At 33.5% G+C, this 21,753-nt stretch overlaps 1 protein-coding gene across 11 annotated transcripts in view; it reads left to right on the forward strand.

The window, feature by feature from the left end:
• The window catches only part of LOC135126885 (protein unc-80 homolog), an 80,521-nt gene that overhangs the window by 49,969 nt on the left and 8,799 nt on the right, over window positions 1-21,753 (forward strand). For 5 of the 11 annotated variants that reach the window (XM_064053085.1, XM_064053087.1, XM_064053086.1 and 2 more), the window contains exons 7-24: window positions 16,944-17,095; window positions 17,145-17,294; window positions 17,345-17,475; window positions 17,517-17,747; window positions 17,797-17,972; window positions 18,021-18,232; window positions 18,393-18,514; window positions 18,895-18,924; window positions 19,149-19,281; window positions 19,335-19,532; window positions 19,580-19,857; window positions 19,907-20,145; window positions 20,620-20,807; window positions 20,857-21,005; window positions 21,056-21,179; window positions 21,229-21,391; window positions 21,442-21,574; window positions 21,628-21,743. In XM_064053085.1, the coding sequence (XP_063909155.1) occupies window positions 16,944-17,095; window positions 17,145-17,294; window positions 17,345-17,475; window positions 17,517-17,747; window positions 17,797-17,972; window positions 18,021-18,232; window positions 18,393-18,514; window positions 18,895-18,924; window positions 19,149-19,281; window positions 19,335-19,532; window positions 19,580-19,857; window positions 19,907-20,145; window positions 20,620-20,807; window positions 20,857-21,005; window positions 21,056-21,179; window positions 21,229-21,391; window positions 21,442-21,574; window positions 21,628-21,743 (2,925 nt within the window). The remainder of the gene's footprint in view (window positions 1-16,943; window positions 17,096-17,144; window positions 17,295-17,344; window positions 17,476-17,516; window positions 17,748-17,796; window positions 17,973-18,020; window positions 18,233-18,392; window positions 18,515-18,894; window positions 18,925-19,148; window positions 19,282-19,334; window positions 19,533-19,579; window positions 19,858-19,906; window positions 20,146-20,619; window positions 20,808-20,856; window positions 21,006-21,055; window positions 21,180-21,228; window positions 21,392-21,441; window positions 21,575-21,627; window positions 21,744-21,753) is intronic. The other 6 variants (XM_064053095.1, XM_064053094.1, XM_064053096.1 and 3 more) reach the window with 6 other exon arrangements.

Raw genomic sequence — 21,753 nt, forward strand, 5'->3', positions numbered from 1 at the left:
ATTAATTTTTTAGGGGGGATGAGCAAATACATTTTGATCAAAAATTTACCATGTTTATGGTAACTTTAAAACTTCTCCAAGATTACAATGCATTCGGTTTTGTAGTTCCTGACTAAATCAATAACAGAAATTCACACATTCATTTTTTTTTAGTCACCCTGTCAAATCCAAAAAATATGAATGGAATGATATATCACAAGTACAGACTCATCATATTTTGTACATTTTAGATATGATTTATTCGGCACACTTTTGACCTGACGTCATCAGTTTTTTGGAGGATTTTGAATAAAAGCAGGATCTCCACGTTTCCCGTTTCCTCTTTCTTAATTCTTTCTTAAACTTTTTCCGGTGCTCTTTATAGGCTTCCCAGTCTTCAGTTGTCTTAGAGTTTTTTGCTCTATTGAAAAGTTTTCCTAGTCCCGATTGAAGTAGGCTGAACCTTCGGTTCCACCATGGAGGACCTTTGCCGAGGCCTTCTTTCTTTATGGGGCAACTTTTATTATAAGCAGTTCTTCGTTGTATAAAGCCCAGTTCGTCAGCCTAGGGTTCCTATACGTCTTTGTCTCTATGTCTATAGATTTTGACGTATACATAAGCGATCTATGGTTTGACAGTGACGCCTCTTTAGAGACGTGCCATTCCATTACACATTGTGAGATATCCCATGTAGTCATCGGGGTCCCAGCGTTAAATTTTAGAACCCATGTTAAATAATGTGTGTTAGGGTGAAAACCCAGAGATGATATTTGCGGTAAAAATAGCCTTAGGGTTCTACTTTAATTTCCATTACCACTTTTTACAGTAAAGGAAGTATAGCAACAATACGATAGATCGATATTTCTAATTAAAAGAATTTGCAAAGTATAAAAATGTCGTATTAAAGGTCCTAAATTTGTGTACTTCAAAATGCGATTTTCTTTCGCAGCGTCTATGGAATCCGGATAACTATAATTCTACACATGTGTTACTTTCTCATAAGATAAATGTTAATTTTATTCATGAAACATTTTTGTAGCTTTTATGGTATTAGTCGGAGATATGAATCGAATGTTTTATTTTGTTTCATTTATTAACATTAACTATTAAATAAATTGAAAATGCCAATAACACTACCTCAGTTAAGTTAAGAATGGCTTTTAAATATGTCCTGTTTGTAATGCATTTTTTCATTACCACAGAAAGCACTATCGTTGATCCGACAAATCCAGTTCTAGTTCAGTTAATTGAATTAAATTTTGAAAATTCGTCTTGTGTTTATTTTATAAACATCGCCGATGGATCAACGTATTTAGTGACAGCTCTGTTAAAAAGTAATATACAGATTGTGAACTTTCCTTTTCACAAATTCAAAACATCTGAAATTCCTCCCTTGTTTTGTAATGGATACGTGCTAATTCTTGACAACACTGTAACAGAAAACATTTTTTCTGTTAGTTCAATAAACTTGTTTTTTAAACCTCATACAAAACTTTTATTAATTACAAAGGAAAAACTGTTTATGCCAAGTGAGGTAAAGATTGCTACGGAACTACATGATTTAGATGTTATTATAATATCTGAAACCATGGAGAAGAGTATTGACAGAAAAAGACAAATTATTCTGGAACAAAGTCCCTTTTTGAATATAACGTCTTTGTTTTATGAAACAAGTATTGTGAGGCACCACTCCATTGAAACAACATACCTAACAAGAAAAAACTGGTCCCCGGAAAAAATACTATCAAAACACAATTTAAAATTTGCTGTCATTTTATTCGATTGCCCTCCGTTTGTTTTGTTTAATAAAGAAAACAATGCTTTTGCTGGAATTGAAATTAAAATATTACAAGAGATTATCTACAAGTGGCCCAAGAGTTTCTTTATATTAGGACGTAATGAGACTCAAGTAAGAGCTAAAGGATATTATCACGAAGCTCGTTTAGGGGTTCACCAAAATCAATATGACATTGCATTAGGAGCCCAATGGTTGCACATTGCTTACAGTAACAACTTGGAAATAACATCAGATTACACGCTAATTTGCAAAAGTATTTTGGCACCCAGAGCCAAACCACTTCCAGATTCGTATTTTATTTTTCAGTCTCTTCGTGGAAATTTGTGGTTGTTGTGTTTTATAACTTTGATAGTATGCTCTTTGAGTATTAGTTTTATATCAAACACTTTTGATAGGGTAACCAACAGCAAGACTTACAATACTGTCCCGGTAATGATTTGTGTGGTGAGAATATTTTCCCTAGGAACGGTACAAACTTTACCACATGTAAACAAATATAGTATGAAAGTTTGTTTAACTTTCTTTTTTATCTTTTGTACATTGATATCAACTTACTACTCTGCTGGACTCACAAATTCTTTACGTTTTCCTAGATTTTCTCAAAGCATTAAGACAGTTCAAGATATTGTTGATAATAAAATAAAATGGTTCGAGTATGATACCTACATGAGAAATTGGATGAGAAATACTTCGACTCCCCTCTATCACAAACTGGCTAACTTATGGGTACTGAGTACAAACAACACGTTAAGAAATAAAAAGCTAAGAAAAGGGAAATATGGTACATCTGTCCACACTTTTTCAGCTTCAGGAAAGAATTACATCCTGTTTGCCGACACTTACGATGAATTTGGTAGAAGTCACCTTGAAATAATTAAAGAAAATATAGTTTGTTTTAACGTCATTTTCCCTCTTAAACGAAATTCGCCCTATGTGAATATCTTTAACAAAGCTATTTCAAAATTTATAGAATCCGGATTTCTACTACATTGGTCCAAAGTATTCACTAACAAACCGGAATATAGATTTACAAAGTTTTTTTATGCAAAGTATCCTGAAGAGGTACATCAAGTTATAAATCTGGATAAGTTGAAGGGAGCTTTTTATTTATTATTGTCTGGCTATCTATTTTCGTTCATAATTTTTTGTAGTGAGCATGTGGTAAATAAATTGATCAAAATTTTGTTCGTTTACTTTTCAATCACCCTCTACCGAACACACATTTAACGTCACGCACAACCAAACAAGTCTACAATGCCAATTAACACAAATTTATCATACTGAAATTATCATATTGTTTACACAAGCGCAAAGACAAATTTTAACTTTTTTTCAACTTCCATTTTATCAGAATGAAAGTGCAACATTACAGTTTATTATTTGTGTATTGTATTGTTCGTGCTAACTGTAATTCAACAGAGCTTAATTCTATGAAAAATTTATTAAAATTAAGTTTCAAGGACGTAAACTGCGTGTATCTCATTGGAAATTATATTTATTATTCGAATCTTATCTCTGCAGCTATTGAAGGTTTTCAAATTGTGTCTGTAAAAGCTGAAAGTGTAGATCTACTAAGAGCTTTAAATTTTTCTTGCGACGGTTATATTCTTCTGTCTGACAATGGAACATTTTTGAACAGCATATTTTCCATCAACACAATAAATTTACATTTTAGAGCGCACACACGTGTGTTGTTACTTACAGAAGACTCAAAAATACTCAACCAAAAGGAGATATATTCCGCGACAGAGCTACATGATCTCGATTTGTTAATTATTGAAAGGAAAAAAAGCAACCAAAGAAAGCGTAAATTGCTCCATCATCTACATATGGAAGAACAAATGGATGTGATATCAACACACTATAATAAAACCATTAATCAAGGTTCCCGTATTGAAGAAAAATATTTAATAAAAGAACGGTGGCTTCCCCAAAACCTGTTAGCTAAATTTAACAGAAATTTCACTGTTGCTCTCTTCAACTGTCCACCATTCGTTAGTCGCAGGAATAGGCACCCAGGATACACTGGTGTCGATATGCAGATATTAAACGAAATTTCAAAAAACTGGCCCACCGAATACACAGTTTTAGCTGGCAAGGACGGTAATAATGAAAATCTTTATTCCGAAGCATTACAAAAAGTGATTGATAATGAATGCGAAATTGCTATTTGTTCACAATGGCAGCAAGTAGCATATGAGTATGATATTGCCAGGTCTGTGGAATATACGAAGACTTGTAGATCACTGCTGATACACAGATCGGAGCTTTTACCAAATTATAGTTTCATTTTTCAGTCCTTTCAGTTGAATTTGTGGATGCTGTACTTTACAGTTTTCATATGTATTTCTGTTGTCATGTTTTTAATATCGCAAGTCTCTGATACTTTGATTAACCAAAAGAGTTATTTAAAGAAAGATCTTTCGTTAGCAGTGGTTTATACGTTGAGAATCTTTTCAATGGGTTCTCTCAGTCGAGTACCGTTACCGTGTCAGCATTCTCTAAGATGGTTTACAATATCAGTGTTTACATTTTGTATGCTGATCGCCATCTATTACTCGGCCGGATTAACAATTTCGTTGAGATTTCCAAGATTTTCTAAATACATAAACACTCTTGAAGACGTTGTGGACAGTAACATTAAATGGTTGGATCCCAACACCTACCTAAAAAACTGGATGGAAAATACGACGTCTAAAATGTTCCAAAAACTGGCAACTCAGCACGAAATGCGCACAACTGTGACTGAGTGTAATAAAAAATTAAAACAGAAAAACTATGCTCTAATGGTCCAAGTTCCGCCTACCAAACATGAAAGCTATGTTATGTTTTCAGAAATTTTAGATAATTACGGAAGAGAAAATTTAAGAATTATCCCAGAAAAAATTATCTGCTTTTACTCTCTTTTTCCACTGAAACTGAACTCTCCTTATTTGAATATCTTCAATAAAGCTGTTAGTAGTTTTATTGAATATGGAATTATTGAATACTGGTATACAGGATTTGTCAACAGAAGACGATTTAGGTATATGAAACAATTCTACCAACGCTATTCCACCCAAGTTTTTCAAGAGATAGACTTTCAAAAACTTCAAGGGACGTTCCATATCTTATTATTAGGGCATATGTTTAGCATTTTTGTTTTTTGTCTTGAAAATGCTGTTCATAAATGGAATTCAAAGGAAAGTATTCCTTAATTTTGTTAAGTTTTATTGTTTACATATATTTATCCATATTAAATAAAAGCAAAAATAAAATTATTGTTTTATTTTAGAAAAACAAGTATAACAGCTTCACACTAAAGTATGCATATTTTATGCATGGTAAATATCGTGAGTACTGACTAATATTTCCCCTAACAGCGTTAATAACATGACATGTTTGTCGAGGACGAATATGTACAAAACACTACACCCAGGCATTATGTAGATAATTCAAATAAATTATCTGAAAAACAAGTTAACAATTCGTTTACAAAAGGTGAATTTCTGTCCATGAATTATAACAAAAGTACATTCCCACTAGAAAATGAAATTCGAATCAAAATTTCTACTGTTAATTAGTTTGGTCTCCTCTGTAACTAATACATCAACTGATACCAATACTGATTTAATTCGCAAAATTATCCTACTAAGTTTTGAAAACATAAACTGTGTATATTTAATTGGGGATGATTCACACTATTCGAACCTCATTTCTGCAGCAATCGAAGAACTACAAATAATGTCCGTAAACTTAAAAAATCTATCAGTTTTAAAACCGTCATCCTGTAGAGGATATATTGTGCTCTCCAACAACGCCGGAAACATCCAACAGCTATTTTTACCTTCCACAGTAAACTTGTTTTTCAAACCCCACTGTCGGATCTTGTTGTTCACCAAGCGTTTACACAATATCAATCTATCCGCACTGAATATAGCCACAGAACTTCACAATTTAGATTTATTAGTAATCGAATCGCATAAAAAGACATCTTCCAAAGGAGTGACACTTGAGAAATATTCTTTACATTTGAAATCAATATACCACAATCAGTCAATTAATAATAATAATTATCACGAAAAGGTATTCAAGCCTAGGAAATGGTTACCAGATATCGTTCTTTCAAAACACGGTAAAAATATTTCTGTTGTACTTTTCAAATGTCCGCCATACGTCTCATTCAGTAAGAGAAGAAACGGATATGGTGGAGTAGATATACAAATTTTAAACGAAGCTTTTAAAAACTGGCCCGTTCATTATGTTCTGCTTGAAAAGAAAGATCCCTCTGAACACCTATATGACACAGCTTTGGAAATGATTGTTGACAACAAATACGATATTGCTGTTTGTTCACAGTGGTTGGATACTGCTTATAAACATGATATTGCCAAAACAGTTGATTACACTATGACTTGCTCAAAATTTTTGGTGCCCAGATCGCAATTATTGCCTAATTATACGTTTGTTTTCCAGTCGTTACAATTAAGTGTATGGTTATCTACCTGTGTGATTCTTTTTTCTCTAGTTATGGTAATAACATCAAAAATTGTGGATACTTTTAACTATGAACGCAGTTACCTGAAAGACGACTTCGTCTTAGCAGTTACATATTCTGTTAGAACCTTCTCTGCTGGATCAATTGATCGAACACCATTATCAAATCAGTTAAGTTTAAAGCTATTAATTTTGACTTTGTCGACTTCGTGTATGCTTTTTTCAACTTATTATTCAGCTGGATTAACAATTTCGTTAAGATTTCCTCGATTTTCGAAAAATATAAATACTGTACAAGACGTAGTGAATAATAAACTAAAATGGTTAGATTCAGGACACTATTTAAAAAAAATTGTAAACAAGGAATTGGGACAATTATTCGAACGTAAAAAATCCGAATCAGATTCTAACAGAAAGTTAAAAACCGAGAAATACGTCACAGTAGTGCAAACACTGCCTGGAAAAAAAGAGAATTATGTAATGCTTTCAAAGGATTTAGATAAACATAACGTAAACCATTTAAGAATTATGTCTGAACCTATTAACTGCTTCTACTGCGTTTTTTCTTTAAAAGTTAATTCGCCATATTTGTACATTCTTAACAAAAATCTTTTGAAATTTAAAGAATATGGTTTTATAAAACACTGGTATTCAAATTTTATACAAAGAAGACGATTTATTTGGATGAAGAAATTTTTTCAGCGCTACTCATCCGAGGTCTTTCAAATTATAGATCTAGCAAAACTTGAAGGAGTTTTTTATATTTTGTTGGGAAGTCACTTGCTCGCTACAATGATCTTTTTCATAGAATGTATGCATGGCAGAATAAAATTTTGTAAATAATTTAGATTTTTTTTTAATAAATGGCACTAGGTTTAACGTTTATCCCCACAACACCGAAATCACACAAAATATTTGCCAACGCATTTCGCCAACCACGTTGCAATTATGTAAACAAAGTTAAATTATAATTAGACGCTTATTTATAACCTAGCTAGAAGTCCTCCCACGCCACCAATGGCGTCGACGGACGACTTTAAAAATTAAAAAATATTAATAATTAAGAATATTTTTTCTTTAAAAAAATTCCAATTTATGAATGTCTCGAAATTTACAATTATTGACAATTTTCACAAAACTAAAATTAATTCTATTTCAACGGATTCTTTTTTAAGCTGTATACACAGAACTTCTATATCATTGCAATCGTAATTCAATGATCTGGCAAAATCCGTTAAAAAATATATGTTGCAATTTTAAAATATGTAAGTTTGCATCGCCAACATTATCTACGCATCATATTTGTAATGTACTAAATTAAGCCTCCCCCTTCAAGTTAAAAACAATGGCGTTTACAAAATTTTCATATTTCTATTTGTTTTAAAGATATAAGACGGTGCTTTTGTATCTAGGACACTCTGTACAAAGTGAAAATCAAATACCTTTGTTAATCATAATAAAAACTCAGTGTGCATTGGTAACGTCATACCGTTGCAATAGCAACATGCATGAATTATCTAATTAGTGCACAGTAATATTTCATAATTTATTTTATGAACCTGTTATTATCATCTGTCAGTATATGCATATAGTCATTAAGCGCACGTTTCTCGATATGTCATTAATTATTTAAAAATTGAAAAAACGTTAATGTGAGTCTAATTGTACGGCTGCTTGACGACCTTACACTAAAATTATGTTCAACTATACATCTTCTAGCGTAACACAGTTTTTGCAAACTTCATATATTTTTATATAATTATTCTTATTAACCTCTTCTTTTCTTTATAACAACAGTTAATTTTTGAAATTTCGATGCGACGTTGTCACGTTAGGCCAATTTTTTTGAAATTTTGTAGTAAAGGTTCAGAAAAAAAATTGCAACATGGGAAAATCTGTGTTGCAATAAGTTTTAGGGACATAAATAAAGATATGAGTTTTGTTATGTCATAAATGAGTCTAAATGTGCGAAATATGCGATTTATAAAAAATAAGTAAATTGTTGTAATCCTATCTTCAAATATCGATATTTACTTGTTCTGTTTTTTATTCTCTTATCATATTGTTACGAAATAAACCCATACGCCGCCCCGGTACGACGCCTATGGCTCGTCGAGAGCTTTCTAGTATTCGCGGCGATGATGGGTGAGTCATCATTGATGATGGTGGCCGGGCGACGTTCCATAAAGTCTGGAGCGGGTTGCCGGAAGTCTCGATTACGGGGCCAGAAAAGCCTCGCAGCGGCCTTCTCAATCCATCGAGAGGAACGTATAGGTTTAAACAAAGGCAATCGTCGGGAACGACTAGGATTCAGCCAGTTCAGTCCACGAGAGTACAGTCAAGTTGCGACGGATTTATTTTGTACACAATCGCTGTTTAATCAGTCGTGTAAATTTGAGTCACTGAGAAATAAATTGTTGAGTTTAACCCAAGCCAATTTTGCTCACCCGTTCAACGTAATAATATTAAAATTTGATTTAATTGATCCCACACCAAAGCGCGTGCCTCTTTTTATCTTTTTTGAAAACATATTGCCACAAAAATCTCAAAAATAACATTATTGTATTGTTTTGTGAACCTTTGGCCTGCTAAAACGGTTGTACCGAAATTTCAAAAATAAACTATGACTATAAAGACTAAGAAAAGGCTAATAAGAATTTGTAAAAATATATAAGATGTTCTATTAAACAATATAATAATGAGCTGTGGGCTATCCCCCAAGAACAAACACTGGCGAAAATAATTTTAGCATATGCTACTCAAAAAACGGTACAACTTTGGACTGTGACTTTTTTCCAATTGTATATATTTACTTGTGAAGACTGATTGTTACGAATTTAGTTTTACAAAAATATTAAATAATGATATATGCATGTTATTTTTAACACTGGTTGATGGCGCTTCATAATGGTGTAGTTAAAAATTTAATTTTTTTTTTAATTAAAGTATAAGTAATCATCAAAATAGAAAGAGCACTTTTATTAAGAACATGTCATACTATTAGATTTTCTAACAGCCGGATCACATTCTTTCAGCACCAAGCCGAATAGTGTAGATTACTTATCGTGTGATGTAAGGTATAAACAGGTAAAGTAGAGTCCAGTAAATAGTGAATACTGACTTTCTATTTCCAGAAGTGCTTATTGAAAACCCCTCATAAGGGAGGGATTATAATGGTGAGACTTACCTGCTGTTGGGTAGGTTGTCCGAAAGGATTAAAGCTTTTGCAAATCAAACGTCGTTAAATATTATAACATAAAATGTGTACATGCATATCTGAATCATCGAACTTTTATTTCTTTGTTACCATAACCCTAAACGGTTTCTTGGTGACTTTCAATAAACATACAGTCAATGTTCAATATTTGGCGAACTCTACTTGACTTGGCCTTTGTATTCATAATAATAAATGTGTTGCCTGAATGCTCGGGGTAGATGTAAAAAAATTTACTAACCATCAGTTTCACACAAAGAAGATTTTATTGTTTTTTTAATTTTAATTTTTAGGACCTAGCTAAGTGTGTGGACTTTGCTTTACAATCAAATTTAGCTGCCTTTTGTGTTTTTTTCTCACTAATAATAAATTAGTGAGAAAAAACATTTATTATTAGAATTATATCTGAAACTTTGCAAGTTTAATCAAATTTTGAATTTCTTAGACTTGAAACTCTCACAGGAAAGCATTTTTCTGCACGTTATATTTTAATGAATCTGTTTTTTTTATCAGCACAAACTAACGTTGATCCCCTTAACCAATACCTTTCGTGTTTCAAGTTCTGCACGTTATATTTTAATGAATCTGTTTTTTTTTATCAGCACTAACTAACGTTGATCACCTTTTCAAATACCTTTCATGTTCGAGTTTATTATTTCAAATAGTTAATGATGCACATGTACACAAATTATCGTTCGAAAATAACCATTTATTTCTGTAAATAAGCAGTTCAACGAATTCAGACCGTGACGTCATAAAATTCATGATAAAACGAAATGAAAGCCAGGTCAATTTTTCTTATTTTGATTAATTTAATTTCGGTAGTAACCAGTACTAACACCACTACCAACATTAAACTAATTCACAAGCTCATTAGACTTAGTTTCATAAATACACATTGTGTATGTTTGATTGAAGACCATTTAAATTATTCGAATCTGATTTATATGACAACAGAAGAATTGCAAGTAATAAACGTAAGTTACGAAAATGTGACACTTTTAAAATATCAGTCTTGTCTGGGTTACATTTTATTATCCAACAACGAAGAAAATATAAATCAACTATTTTTACCTTCCAAAATAAACTTATTTTTTAAGCCTCATGTTCGTATATTGTTATTCACTGAGAACATCCACGTGGACATGTATATATTAAACAAAGCATCGGAACATCAAAATGTTGATTTATTCATAATCGAATCAAGGAAAAAAACACCGTCAGCTACGTTTACTGGAGAAAATTATTCTCTTTACGTCAAGTCGGTGTACTACAATCGAACAATTAACAACGATGGGTTAATCGATGAAAAATATTTTAAACGGCGACCATGGATACCTGAAAATATTTTGTCAAAATATAATACAAAATTTTCAGTTGCACTCTTCAAATGTCCACCGTATGTTTCACTTAATGAAAGAACAAGCACTTATAATGGCATAGATATTGAAATTTTAAACGAAATTACGAAAAAATGGCCTGTTGGTTACAATTTTCTTGCAAAGAAAGACCCTGCGGAACTTTTGTACTTCACAGCAATACAAAGAGTAGCTGACAATTTAAATGATCTCGCAATCTGCTCCCATTGGTTGAATTCTGCCTACGAACACGATATTGAAAAGACAGTAGTCTACTCGATGGTTTGCAGAAAATTTTTGGTACCCAGAGAACGCCTATTGCCTAATTTTACATTTGTCTTTCATCCTTTGCAACTACACGTGTGGCTGTGGCTTTGTCTAATTTTACTAGTTTTCTCGTTAGTGATATTGGCGATATCGAGAATTCTGGATGTTTGCAGTCATAGTCAAAGTTATATACAGAACGATTTTTCTCTAGCAGTTATATTTTCTATTAGAGCCCTTTCTTATGGAACAATTTGGAGGGTACCCCCATCAAATCAGTGGAGTCTGAGATGGTTAATCCTGTCTTTATTTACATTTTGCATGCTTTTTTCGATTTATTATTCTGCTGGACTAACAATCTCTTTAAGATTTCCTCGTTTTTCGAAAAGTATTAACACTCTACAAGACGTAGCAGACAACAAGTTAAAATGGTTAGATGGACACGACTACTTGAAAAGATTTATGAACAAGGATTTAGCAGAACTGTTCGAATTGAGGAAAAGTGCCTCTGGGGCTAACAAAAAATTAAGAACACATCAGTATGTGACGATGGTGCAGGTACCACCTGGAAAGAAGGATAATTATGTAATGTTTTCAGAGGAATTGGATTATTACAATATAAACAATTTAAGAATTATCTCTGAACCTGTTAACTGCTTCTACTGCGTTTTCCCATTAAAACTTAACTCACCCTACTTGGAGATTTTTAATAAAGCCATTTTTAAATTTAACGAACATGGCTTTATTGGGCATTGGTATGCTAGTTTTATAGAAAAAAGGAAGTTTAGGTGGATGAAAAAATTTTTTGAACGTTATTCGTCGGAGGTGTACCAGACCATTGATTGTCTAAAACTTCAGGGAATTTTTTACATTTTAATAATCGGACATGTAATCGCAACAATTTTATTCTGCTTAGAATGTATATTTGTTAAAATAAAACATATCAGTTGATTTTAAAATATTTTATCACACAACATTTCCTTATGTTGTAGATAATACTTTTTTACTTACTACACGTCTGCCTTCTGTGCTATTTAGTTTCATGTATGTATCTATTTGATGGATTTTAAACTTGTAACTTAAAAGGGACAGCTAAAATTAATGCTGCTCTTATTAGTTTAGACCGGAGCTAAGGCGAGGGATTAAGGCACTCCAGGTACCAATGCAAGAAGATATGACCTAAAACCAGAACTAATGAACTCTCATGTATACTAATCAGAACATAATTGCAAAAGTTTTGTTTATGCTGCAAAAATTTTATTAATTATCAGTAATAATCAGCATAAGCCTAACTCAAATAGATATTTTTAGTGTTAAAAACAATATAGCTCAAGGTAGTTAAAGGGAACTTATAAATGTGTTACATACCATGGTAGAAGGAGACATGGTATAGGCATCCGATGTACCAATTTAAAAATGGTCTGCGCATCCATTTGTGACGTTAGGTGGCATCAACGACCTTGTGACTCTTGTGAGCTTCGCTAGGGAAGTCTAGGGAATTTCAGCTTGAGTTGTCATTGCTCTGTCCAATACGTCAATTAGTTGTCGGATAACGAATTGTATTTTAAATTTCGCGCTAATTTCACCCCACTTGACGTCACACCAGATGCGTATGCCTATACCATGTCTTCTTCTACCATGTTACATACTATGTTTTTGCTATGGCTTCATATTAAAACCGTAATTATTACCGAAACTCTGAAATTTATTTCCCTACAAAAAATAAAATAGCTAGAAAAAACTTTACACTGTAATGGGTTATTTTAGAGATAGAATTTCGGGTCCGCCACAATATCTGCTAGAAAGTGGGTGGAATTTCCAAACTCTTTCAAAACTGACACTGTCCAAACCCAGAAAATGTTTTCCCATTATTCTTTCTGGCCGTCAAGACCTGTGATCCTAAAAGATGAATGTCAAAAATTGGCTAACATCTGATTACCTTCAAAAACTTACTCTAAAACGAAGTACCCCTTATGCATTCCACCATCAATCTACAAAATTATGATACACCAGATTTTAAAACGTTGTGTTTGTTGTTTTCCTGTTATCATTAAGTTTGCTTGGAACAAATTTTTTACAAAAAGTTTTTTTTTCTGTGAAAAAGTTAGCTTGGAACTATTTTTCTTTTAAAAGTTATTTTTTGAAAAAATAAATTATAACGATCGGCTTTGATTACATCCACATTTATCTAAAACCTAGCGGAACATATGTATGTCTGTCTGTCTGTCTGTCTGGTGTCTGTATCCATTTTTATTAGACACATAATCTCGGTAACTGCTGGACCGATTGTTGTCAAATTTTCTAAATATCATGTAGATAGTTAAATGCTAATCAAAATTTTGCTAATCATCCCCAACAATAATTTAATGAGGTCATTTTAAAGAATTCTATATTTATTTGGTTTAACTGTTGCACAACAATATAGTCCTAAAAGTGTGGTTTAGGAATTCGCTTTGAGTTTTTCCCTAACCGTCCAAACTTTTGCAAAAATATGCCATAATGGAATAATACCGATTATTCATACCGTCCCGGTCATGTTCTAGTGGTTACGAGTCAGGAATGTAGACCAGACGTAGAGCGTTCGATTCCAAACTTGGCCTTTAGGTTTTTTCGTTTTTGTTTTTTTTCTTTTTCTCTCGCATTGTGTATTATTTATGTTTATGACCGTCTCGGGGTTCCCAAATGTAATTTTTAAAAATGTAAAACCTTCTCGGGAGTGCCAACTATCATCTTTAAAAATGTAAAACCTTCTCAGGGGCGCCAAATGTTTTTTTAAGAATGTGAAACCTTCTCGTGGGTCCCAAATGTTTTTTTTTAAGAATGTGAAACCATCTCGGGGGTCCCAACTATCATTTTTAAAAACGTAAAACCTTCTTAGGGGCACCAACTGTCATTTTTAAAAATGTAAAACCTTCTCAGAGGCGCCAACTGTCATTTTTATAAATGTAAAACCTTCTCGGGGGCGCCAAATATATTTTTTTAAGAACGTGAAATCTTCTCTGGGGTCCCAACTGTCATTTTTAAAAATGTAAAACTTTCCTGGGGGCGCCAAATGTTTTTTTTTTTTTTGTTTTAAGAATGTGAAACCTTCTCGTGGGTTCCAAATGTTTTTTTAAGAATCTGAAACCTTCTCGGGGGTCCCAACTGTCATGTTTAAAAATGTAAAACCTTTTCAAGGGCGCCAATTTTTTTTTTTTTTAAGAATGCGAAACCTTCTCGGGGGCCACAAATGTATTTTTTTCAAGAATATGAAGCCTTCTCGGGGCTCCCAACTGACTTGTTTTTAAGAAGGTGAAACCTTTTTTCCTATTACAATGGGACTAGTACCTTTTTTTATTGTTTTTACTCCATAGAGGTTATCACGAAAAAGTAAAATTCCGCAAAATCAAATTTTATAATTTTTCAGAGAAGCAGTATTTATCGGACTGTACTTCAGAAGCTAAGGAAGTTGTGTCAAAATAAGTTTCGACCAATTTTTTTCTGAGGTTTTTCCACTAAGGAAAGTACTACGTCAGGTCGGTATTTACTCCTTAGTTATCTACCTCAGTAGATTTGAAAAATGCCTACTAGCAAATTCCTCGATCTTAGGCAAATAGTTTGATCAGTGTTTTTACTGTTCCCGACTATTTAGTTTTATAGGCATCTTTGGCTGTCTTAAAGGATTGTACACTACGTGTTCTTTTTATTTTCTGTGTTTATGACCACTGCTGACACTTGTCCAAATAGAATCAACAAAAATGATTAATTTTTGACTTACTATATCAACATAAACATACTTTTAGAAGTAGTTGGAAAAACATATTTTAGAAACCGTAATAAATATATTAGTGGTCTAAATATCTAATTATATCATCACAGTCCATATTTCATGGTTTGTTGAAACAAAAATATGTACTGAAAGTATCTTCCAAAAACACATTAACCTGTTTTGGTAAACACTTGTGTGGTGTGATAGTCAATATGTTATTACTTCGGGTAGCATCAACTTGTTATCAGACGGGATGCTCTTATTTGTGCAGCTATATCGATTGTTTTTGCTAATTGCAATTGCTGTATGCACCCATGTCACTGCAGATAATAATGAATCTAAGTTGTTGCGTCATCTCATAAAATTTAGTTTTAAAAAATCAGATCTACTATGTATTGTTGGAGAACCTCAGAATTATCCAAATCTAATTTCTGAAGCTATAAAAAATTGGCAAATTATGTCGGTTAGTATGGAAAATACGATATTAAGACGAGTATCTTGCGGTGGTTATATTTTATTAATTCAGAATGAAACTATGGGAACGAACATATTTTCCCATAAAAACATAAACATTTTTTTCCAGCCCCACAAACGGGTTCTCCTATTCACAGATCAAAAACTCTATTTTAATAAGATTGAAATAATCCGAAGTACAAGGTTGCATGACATAGATTTATTGATAATTACTGTCAATCGAAAATATCCTTCAAAATACCTTATCATGGCAAATATCTGTTTTGAAATTAGATCTGTTTATCATAACCAAATAATTAATAAGGGCTACACCCTCAAACAGAAGTACCTCAAATCCCGTCTTTGGTTTCCAGGGCACGTTTTGAACGCGCTGAATCAAAACTTTTCAATTTCACTATTCCATTGTCCACCGTACGTCATATTTAATGAAACCACAAAAACCTATGATGGGGTCGACATCAGGATTCTGAATGAGATTACAAGGAATTGGCCCAAACATTATGATTTTTTAACACAGGAAGAAGATTCACCAGAATTTTTATTTAGTACAGCTAGAGAAAAAGTGGTAAACAATGAAAATGATATTTCATTATGCGCCCAGTGGCAACTTACTTCGTTTAGATACGAAATTGCAAAATCTGTTCAATACACAGAAGTTTGTAGAAGATTTTTGGTACCAAGATCGGAACTTCTCCCTAGTTCTACTTTCATGTTCCAGGCATTACAATTTAATTTGTGGTTAGCTTACTTTCTAATGCTAGTATTTTATTCGTTTATGTTATTTATATCCTCGAGGACATATGAAGAAAATCCTTACAAAAACTTTATTAGAAACGATTTTAGTCTGGCTGTTATCTATTTTTTCCGAATATTTTCATCAGGAGGAATTGATCGAATGCCGCTACCCAATCAACTGACGCTAAAATTTTTGCTGCTGAATTCACTTATATTTTCGATGTTTGTGGCAACATACTATTCCGCTGGACTAACAACATCTTTAAGTTTTCCTAGATTTTCCAAGGATATAAATACCATTCAAGACATTCTAGATACAAACTTAAAATGGTTAGATGGTAACGATGCCATAAAGAAATTTATGAATGAAAAGTTGGCATCCCGATTTGAACTCAGAGAAAATCTTTCCGAGGGCAACAAAAAGTTAGAAAGCAAGAAATACGCTTTTATGGTACAATTGACACCTGGAAATGTAGTAAATTACGTTATGTTTTCCGAAATTTTAAACGAACAAACCAAAAATATCTTAAAAATGACGTACCAAAATATCATCTGTTTGTACTGTTTATATCCTCTAAAACATAATTCACCCTATTTAGAACACTTCGATAAAGTTATCCACAAACTTATTGAGTATGGCTTCATTAACTACTGGTACAAAAAGATTGTTAATAAAAAGGAATTTAGATATATGGAAACGTTTTATCAACGATATTCCAGCGAAATACATCAGCTCATAGATTTAGAGAAAATACAAGGTGGTTTCCACATTTTATTCGTAGGATATTTTGCTGCAATTATTGTTTTATGTTTGGAATTTATATTTTACAAAATAAATATTAAAAGTATTTAAATCATTATCGTATTTCTTTTCCGTGAAAACTTCATCTTTTTCAGGTAAACAGTCTGGAGAAGGCTTAGGGCACGAAAGTCCACCAAGTCAAGGCATCAGTGCTTCTAGTTCAGAACAACAACATTTATTTACTAATGCATCTTCATCTGCGACAGTTACCGTAACGGCTACTATTACAAAAATCACAGATGATGAAGTAAATTTCCATTACTTACAAACTTCAACTAAATAGTTTAAACTTTCAGAATAATTGGGTGTCATCTCCAAAAGATACAGTTTTTCCAGAAACAATTCCCGAAGAAAGTTCAAGCACTGAAGAAGAGCATGTTGTTATTTTCCGTTTGCCTTCACTTCATGAATCTGACGGTTTTCTTCGAGATCCATCTATTTACACTGTAAAGATCATATATACACACGTGCTACATTTAAAAAACATTTTTTGTAGGCTGAAACCAGTCTATTTCAGTTAGCTATGAGAAAAAGCAGTTCAGGAAAAAATAATGTTAAAGCTGAACCGGCAACAACACCTTCTAATACAGATTCTAAGGGTTCTAAGCCTTCCATTCAGAAAATCGGGTATGAATACTTCTTAAGAATAAGATATATATGTTGTTTAGATTCATGAAAACTTCTAGTTCGTCTACTGACAAAGATTCTGTAGACAGTAGCAAACATCCCTCAACTGAAGGACCTCCAGGTGATATGGAAGGGTCTAGAAAGACTTTAGTAGGTCAAACAGGTGACATCAGCTCCGCTACATTCCTGGATGTTTCAGTTCTACGGTGTTTGTTTATAACCCATTGGCAAGAAGAAGGAATATATTGGGCTTTACACTATTTATACAACCGGTATTGTGACAATAATTATAGAATCATTCCTAAAATATACGTATTTCAGGTTAAGAGACATCAGTGAAGAAACAGCTGCCCAGCAACAACCCAGACGAAGAAGCAATTCGTTACCAATTCCAAAAATAGAAGTTTCGCTTTACCAAAGCACGGAAATAAAGAAGCAAGAAAATAACAAAGATTTTATCGAAGTACCAGAAGTGAAAGATGTTTCACTTCTAGCAGGTACATAATATATCGCTTTTATTTAAAAACTGAAATTACCATTTTAAGAATCTCCGTACACAAACAAAAAACCAATAGATGAACCAGTCAGTTTGAGACGAGCTAGCGAAAAAACTAAGAAACGAATGAAGATGGCAGACCTAAAAGCTTTTGTTGAGACTAAATTACTATCTAAATCTGACAAAGCGTTGGAAAAAATTGGACAGGACGAACCTAAACCATTAGGAGAACATGCGGTGGGTTCAAGGCGAATTCTTAGTGTATGTATACCATCTTCTTGTTCTTACTGTCACTATGTTCCTTCTTCCTCTGTTGCTTGCCGCACTGTTGTAAGTTCTTATAAATTGTGCTACTATTAATTGATGCTTTTTATGTAACTTTTTGGAAAATAACTCCCTAAGCTAAGTCCTAGATTTACAGGATTATCATCGCAGCTTGGATACAGGTGATGAACATTTATCAAGACCAAGCTCTGCAATGTCAAAGATGTTTGAACCCGCAGCCAGCAATCTAGTTAAAGGAAAAAGTATGCCAAGTTTAAGGTCAGTAAAATGTGTCTCTTTTACACGTAAGATGAGAGTAATGTTTCACGATATTTCACAGAGACTTTACGTTAGACTTATAAGCAAGAATAGATCAATTAATGTTTTCTTACTCTTACCACCTACGTATTATTGTAGTTTGTCTAAATCTGTAACTTTTGATAGTATTGATAATCGTACCACATAAACATTACTTCAAAACTATTGTGTGCTGAGATGTTGTCAATCACATGTTTTTGGTTTCTTATCTTCTTGCATATTCAGAAACTTCGATTATTAGAGTGTTTATTATTTATTTATTTATGTTTATACTAATAATCGAAGTGCTTTGGTATCCTTGACTGTCTTGAATGTCTTATGATGTATTCTGTCTCTCTTAGCTGTTTGATAGATGAATTAACCTCTGGTGGGTGAGTAGTGCATCTATCGTTTCACGTCCGGTGGCTTTATTCAACATATCAAATAATGTTGAATAAACGTCACAAGTATGCATTTCCTTAGAGTAGCTTATAGTACCACGCTGTTGACACTACAAAGCTTAGTTAAAAGACAAAAAGTCACATCAATGCTGCTGCTTTTAAAGCGCTATTTTTTTTCAAAATTGACAAAGATCAAACTTTTGACTTTGGCGTAGATACATTGGAGAAATTCATTGGGATTGGAGGAGACCCAGCCGATTTGAACGACCAGCTCAACCAATGGCCAATCCCATTATTACTGTAACGGAACATACTCCAACACCGTCACCAGATTATCTCAAAAGACAGGTTTAATAACTTGTTCTGCTCGATGGTTAATTTTTTAAATAACATTTATAAAGGGTTCCATGGATAGTCAGCTAGACGCTGTAAGCTTATCTGGAAGCAAGTTAGGCAACTGGCAAGAAAGAAAATCCAGTTTAACCCGTTCCCAAACCGATTCCAACATAACTTACGCAGGAGAGGATATTCCAGAAGCTCCGGGTTCTGCATGTTATATTACAAAAGAAGGTGATATTGATTTCCAAGTTGTACTAAAAGTAAGTATGATTACAAAGTTAGTTTTTAACTGACTAACGATTACAAGGCTGTCCATGCAACTTCGCTACGTGATAATACTGCTTGTACCCTGCGAGTGTTAGAAGTCATTTTGAACTTGGTTGAACTTTTAATTGATGTTGGAGTTCTAAAACAATGCTTAAGAGAAGAAGCAGCGAGTAGCGCAACTGCAACTGGACAAACTACCAGTCCAGGGAAAACCCAAAAAATGCCTACTAGTACCACATACACTTCACTAGGTGGTGAACTCGAAAAGTCCACCAAACCACTCACTTCTCACAGACTGATTATGAATATTATCATCAGGTGATCATATGTAACCATAACTGGTACCTTATTAATCGTTTTTTAACAGGGTTTTAAAACATTTAGGTTGTCCTCATGGATGTGCTGATGGTCAAAGAGGACCAGCAGCAGAGTTCTTGAGAACTCAGTGCCAAAATATTTTAGCAAAACTGAACAGAGCCAGCACAAAACAATTTAAGGACTTTCTAAGGGACTATGTTAAATTTCAAACTTTGCCAGATATTCTGGACTTTTTCCACTCATATCTTGGTTACTGTATCGATCCCAGTTCTTTACTATCTCCTCTGAGTAAGTTATAGTTAAGTGTGACATACCTACACTGACTGTTATAAATGTGACATACTCTCATCCTTAAACTGCATTACCACAAAATATTTCTTAAATCGTTCTTATCACACAATTTACTTCTCTTAAACCGTCACACAAACAATTTTATACCCTTGTCCAAATTGACATGGACTTTACTTTTCACTAACTTCACCTTGTCAGACTAGTGTATGTGCTATGCTGTGCTCCATAGAGAACTGGTCTCGTTTTCCCAACTTTTTGCTTCCGATTTTTGGACGTTATGGCTAGAGTAGAATAGAACGAAGCTTTGAAAATTGATACTCCAGTTTGTACACTCATTGCCCTAGGAACAACTTTATTTTAATCTCCAACTTAACCATTTTAAGGTAAAGGATTTTGGGCTGTAAAATGTGTGTGCAAAGGCTAAGATCACTATTTCAAAGCTGTAAATTTTGAGCGTAACATTTCGTACAGACCAGAAGCGGGGCTCTAGCAGGTCACCTGACACGGTATCGCAAGGTGGTTATTCAACGAACTTTGACACAGGCGTAGGTGGAGGTGGTATTCGAGGAGTTGAAGGTCAGATCATGACACACGTTTTCAAAACAGCGGTAACAAGATTTGTCGATTCAGCAAAAGAAATCAAGTCACCAGATAACATGGTAACATTTTCTACAAAGTTTAGAAGATGTTTGATTATGGAATTTGTAGGGGCTGTACTGTGAAGTTAGACAACTCATGACTTATGTTAAAGAAGGGCATGGTAGTGTTTTCCGAAGGGTTGCTCTAAGTGCGTTGATAGACACAGCAGACAGGCCCACCAGAAAAGAAACTAATACTCAGACAACGCGAGTCATTCGGTAAATCGCAGAAGAATTTGTTGCTTACAAGAGTAATCTTGCATTTTTAGACACATGCACCACTCCGAATTGGAAGATCAAGGTGATGTTGCTACTGATACATCTTATACGATAGACGAAAAAGGAGTCAGAAAATTACTTTTCAAAAAAAGAAGTACCTCTTCTACCTGCGCGGTATTTACTATTACAAAATGACAAACTGTTAAGTAAAATGTATCTTTAGAGTTTACTGGAAACTGAGGCCGAAGAACTTTCAAAAATAAGTCAAAGTCCTTTAGGCAACTTAAGAAAACGGCACATTTTAACACCGCGCCAAAGTGAAAAAACTTTAGGGATTTTGGAACCTCCTACTAAAACTAAAACGAAATCCAAACTAGGAGGCATCGGTAAGATACATTGTACCGCTACAAGTCAGAGACTGACTCAATGGTTCTAGTTAATTGGTTCAAAAAAAGCGATCAAACATCAATTGATGATAACGAAAATCAAGATAATGGTGATTCTGGAACAGATACATCTAGCTTTATTCGGCAGACATCCAAATATTATCCTAATAAGAGTGGAAAGAGGTACGAACCACTTTAGGCATGAGAACCGCATCCAAATAAATAATAATTTGCAGTAACGTTGGTCAAACCCTCCAGAAAGCCAAACGAAGGGTTGAAGATCGTTTTAATAAATTTGTTTTGAAGAAGGGAAAGAAAAAAGATGGAAGTACAGAAGAATCTTCGGGAGGCTGTTAGTACTA

This window comes from Zophobas morio, unplaced genomic scaffold, assembly GCF_036711695.1.
Source record: "Zophobas morio isolate AGI-343-1 ecotype UQ-CSIRO unplaced genomic scaffold, CSIRO_AGI_Zmor_V1 ptg000011l, whole genome shotgun sequence".
Lineage (NCBI taxonomy): Eukaryota > Metazoa > Arthropoda > Insecta > Coleoptera > Tenebrionidae > Zophobas > Zophobas morio.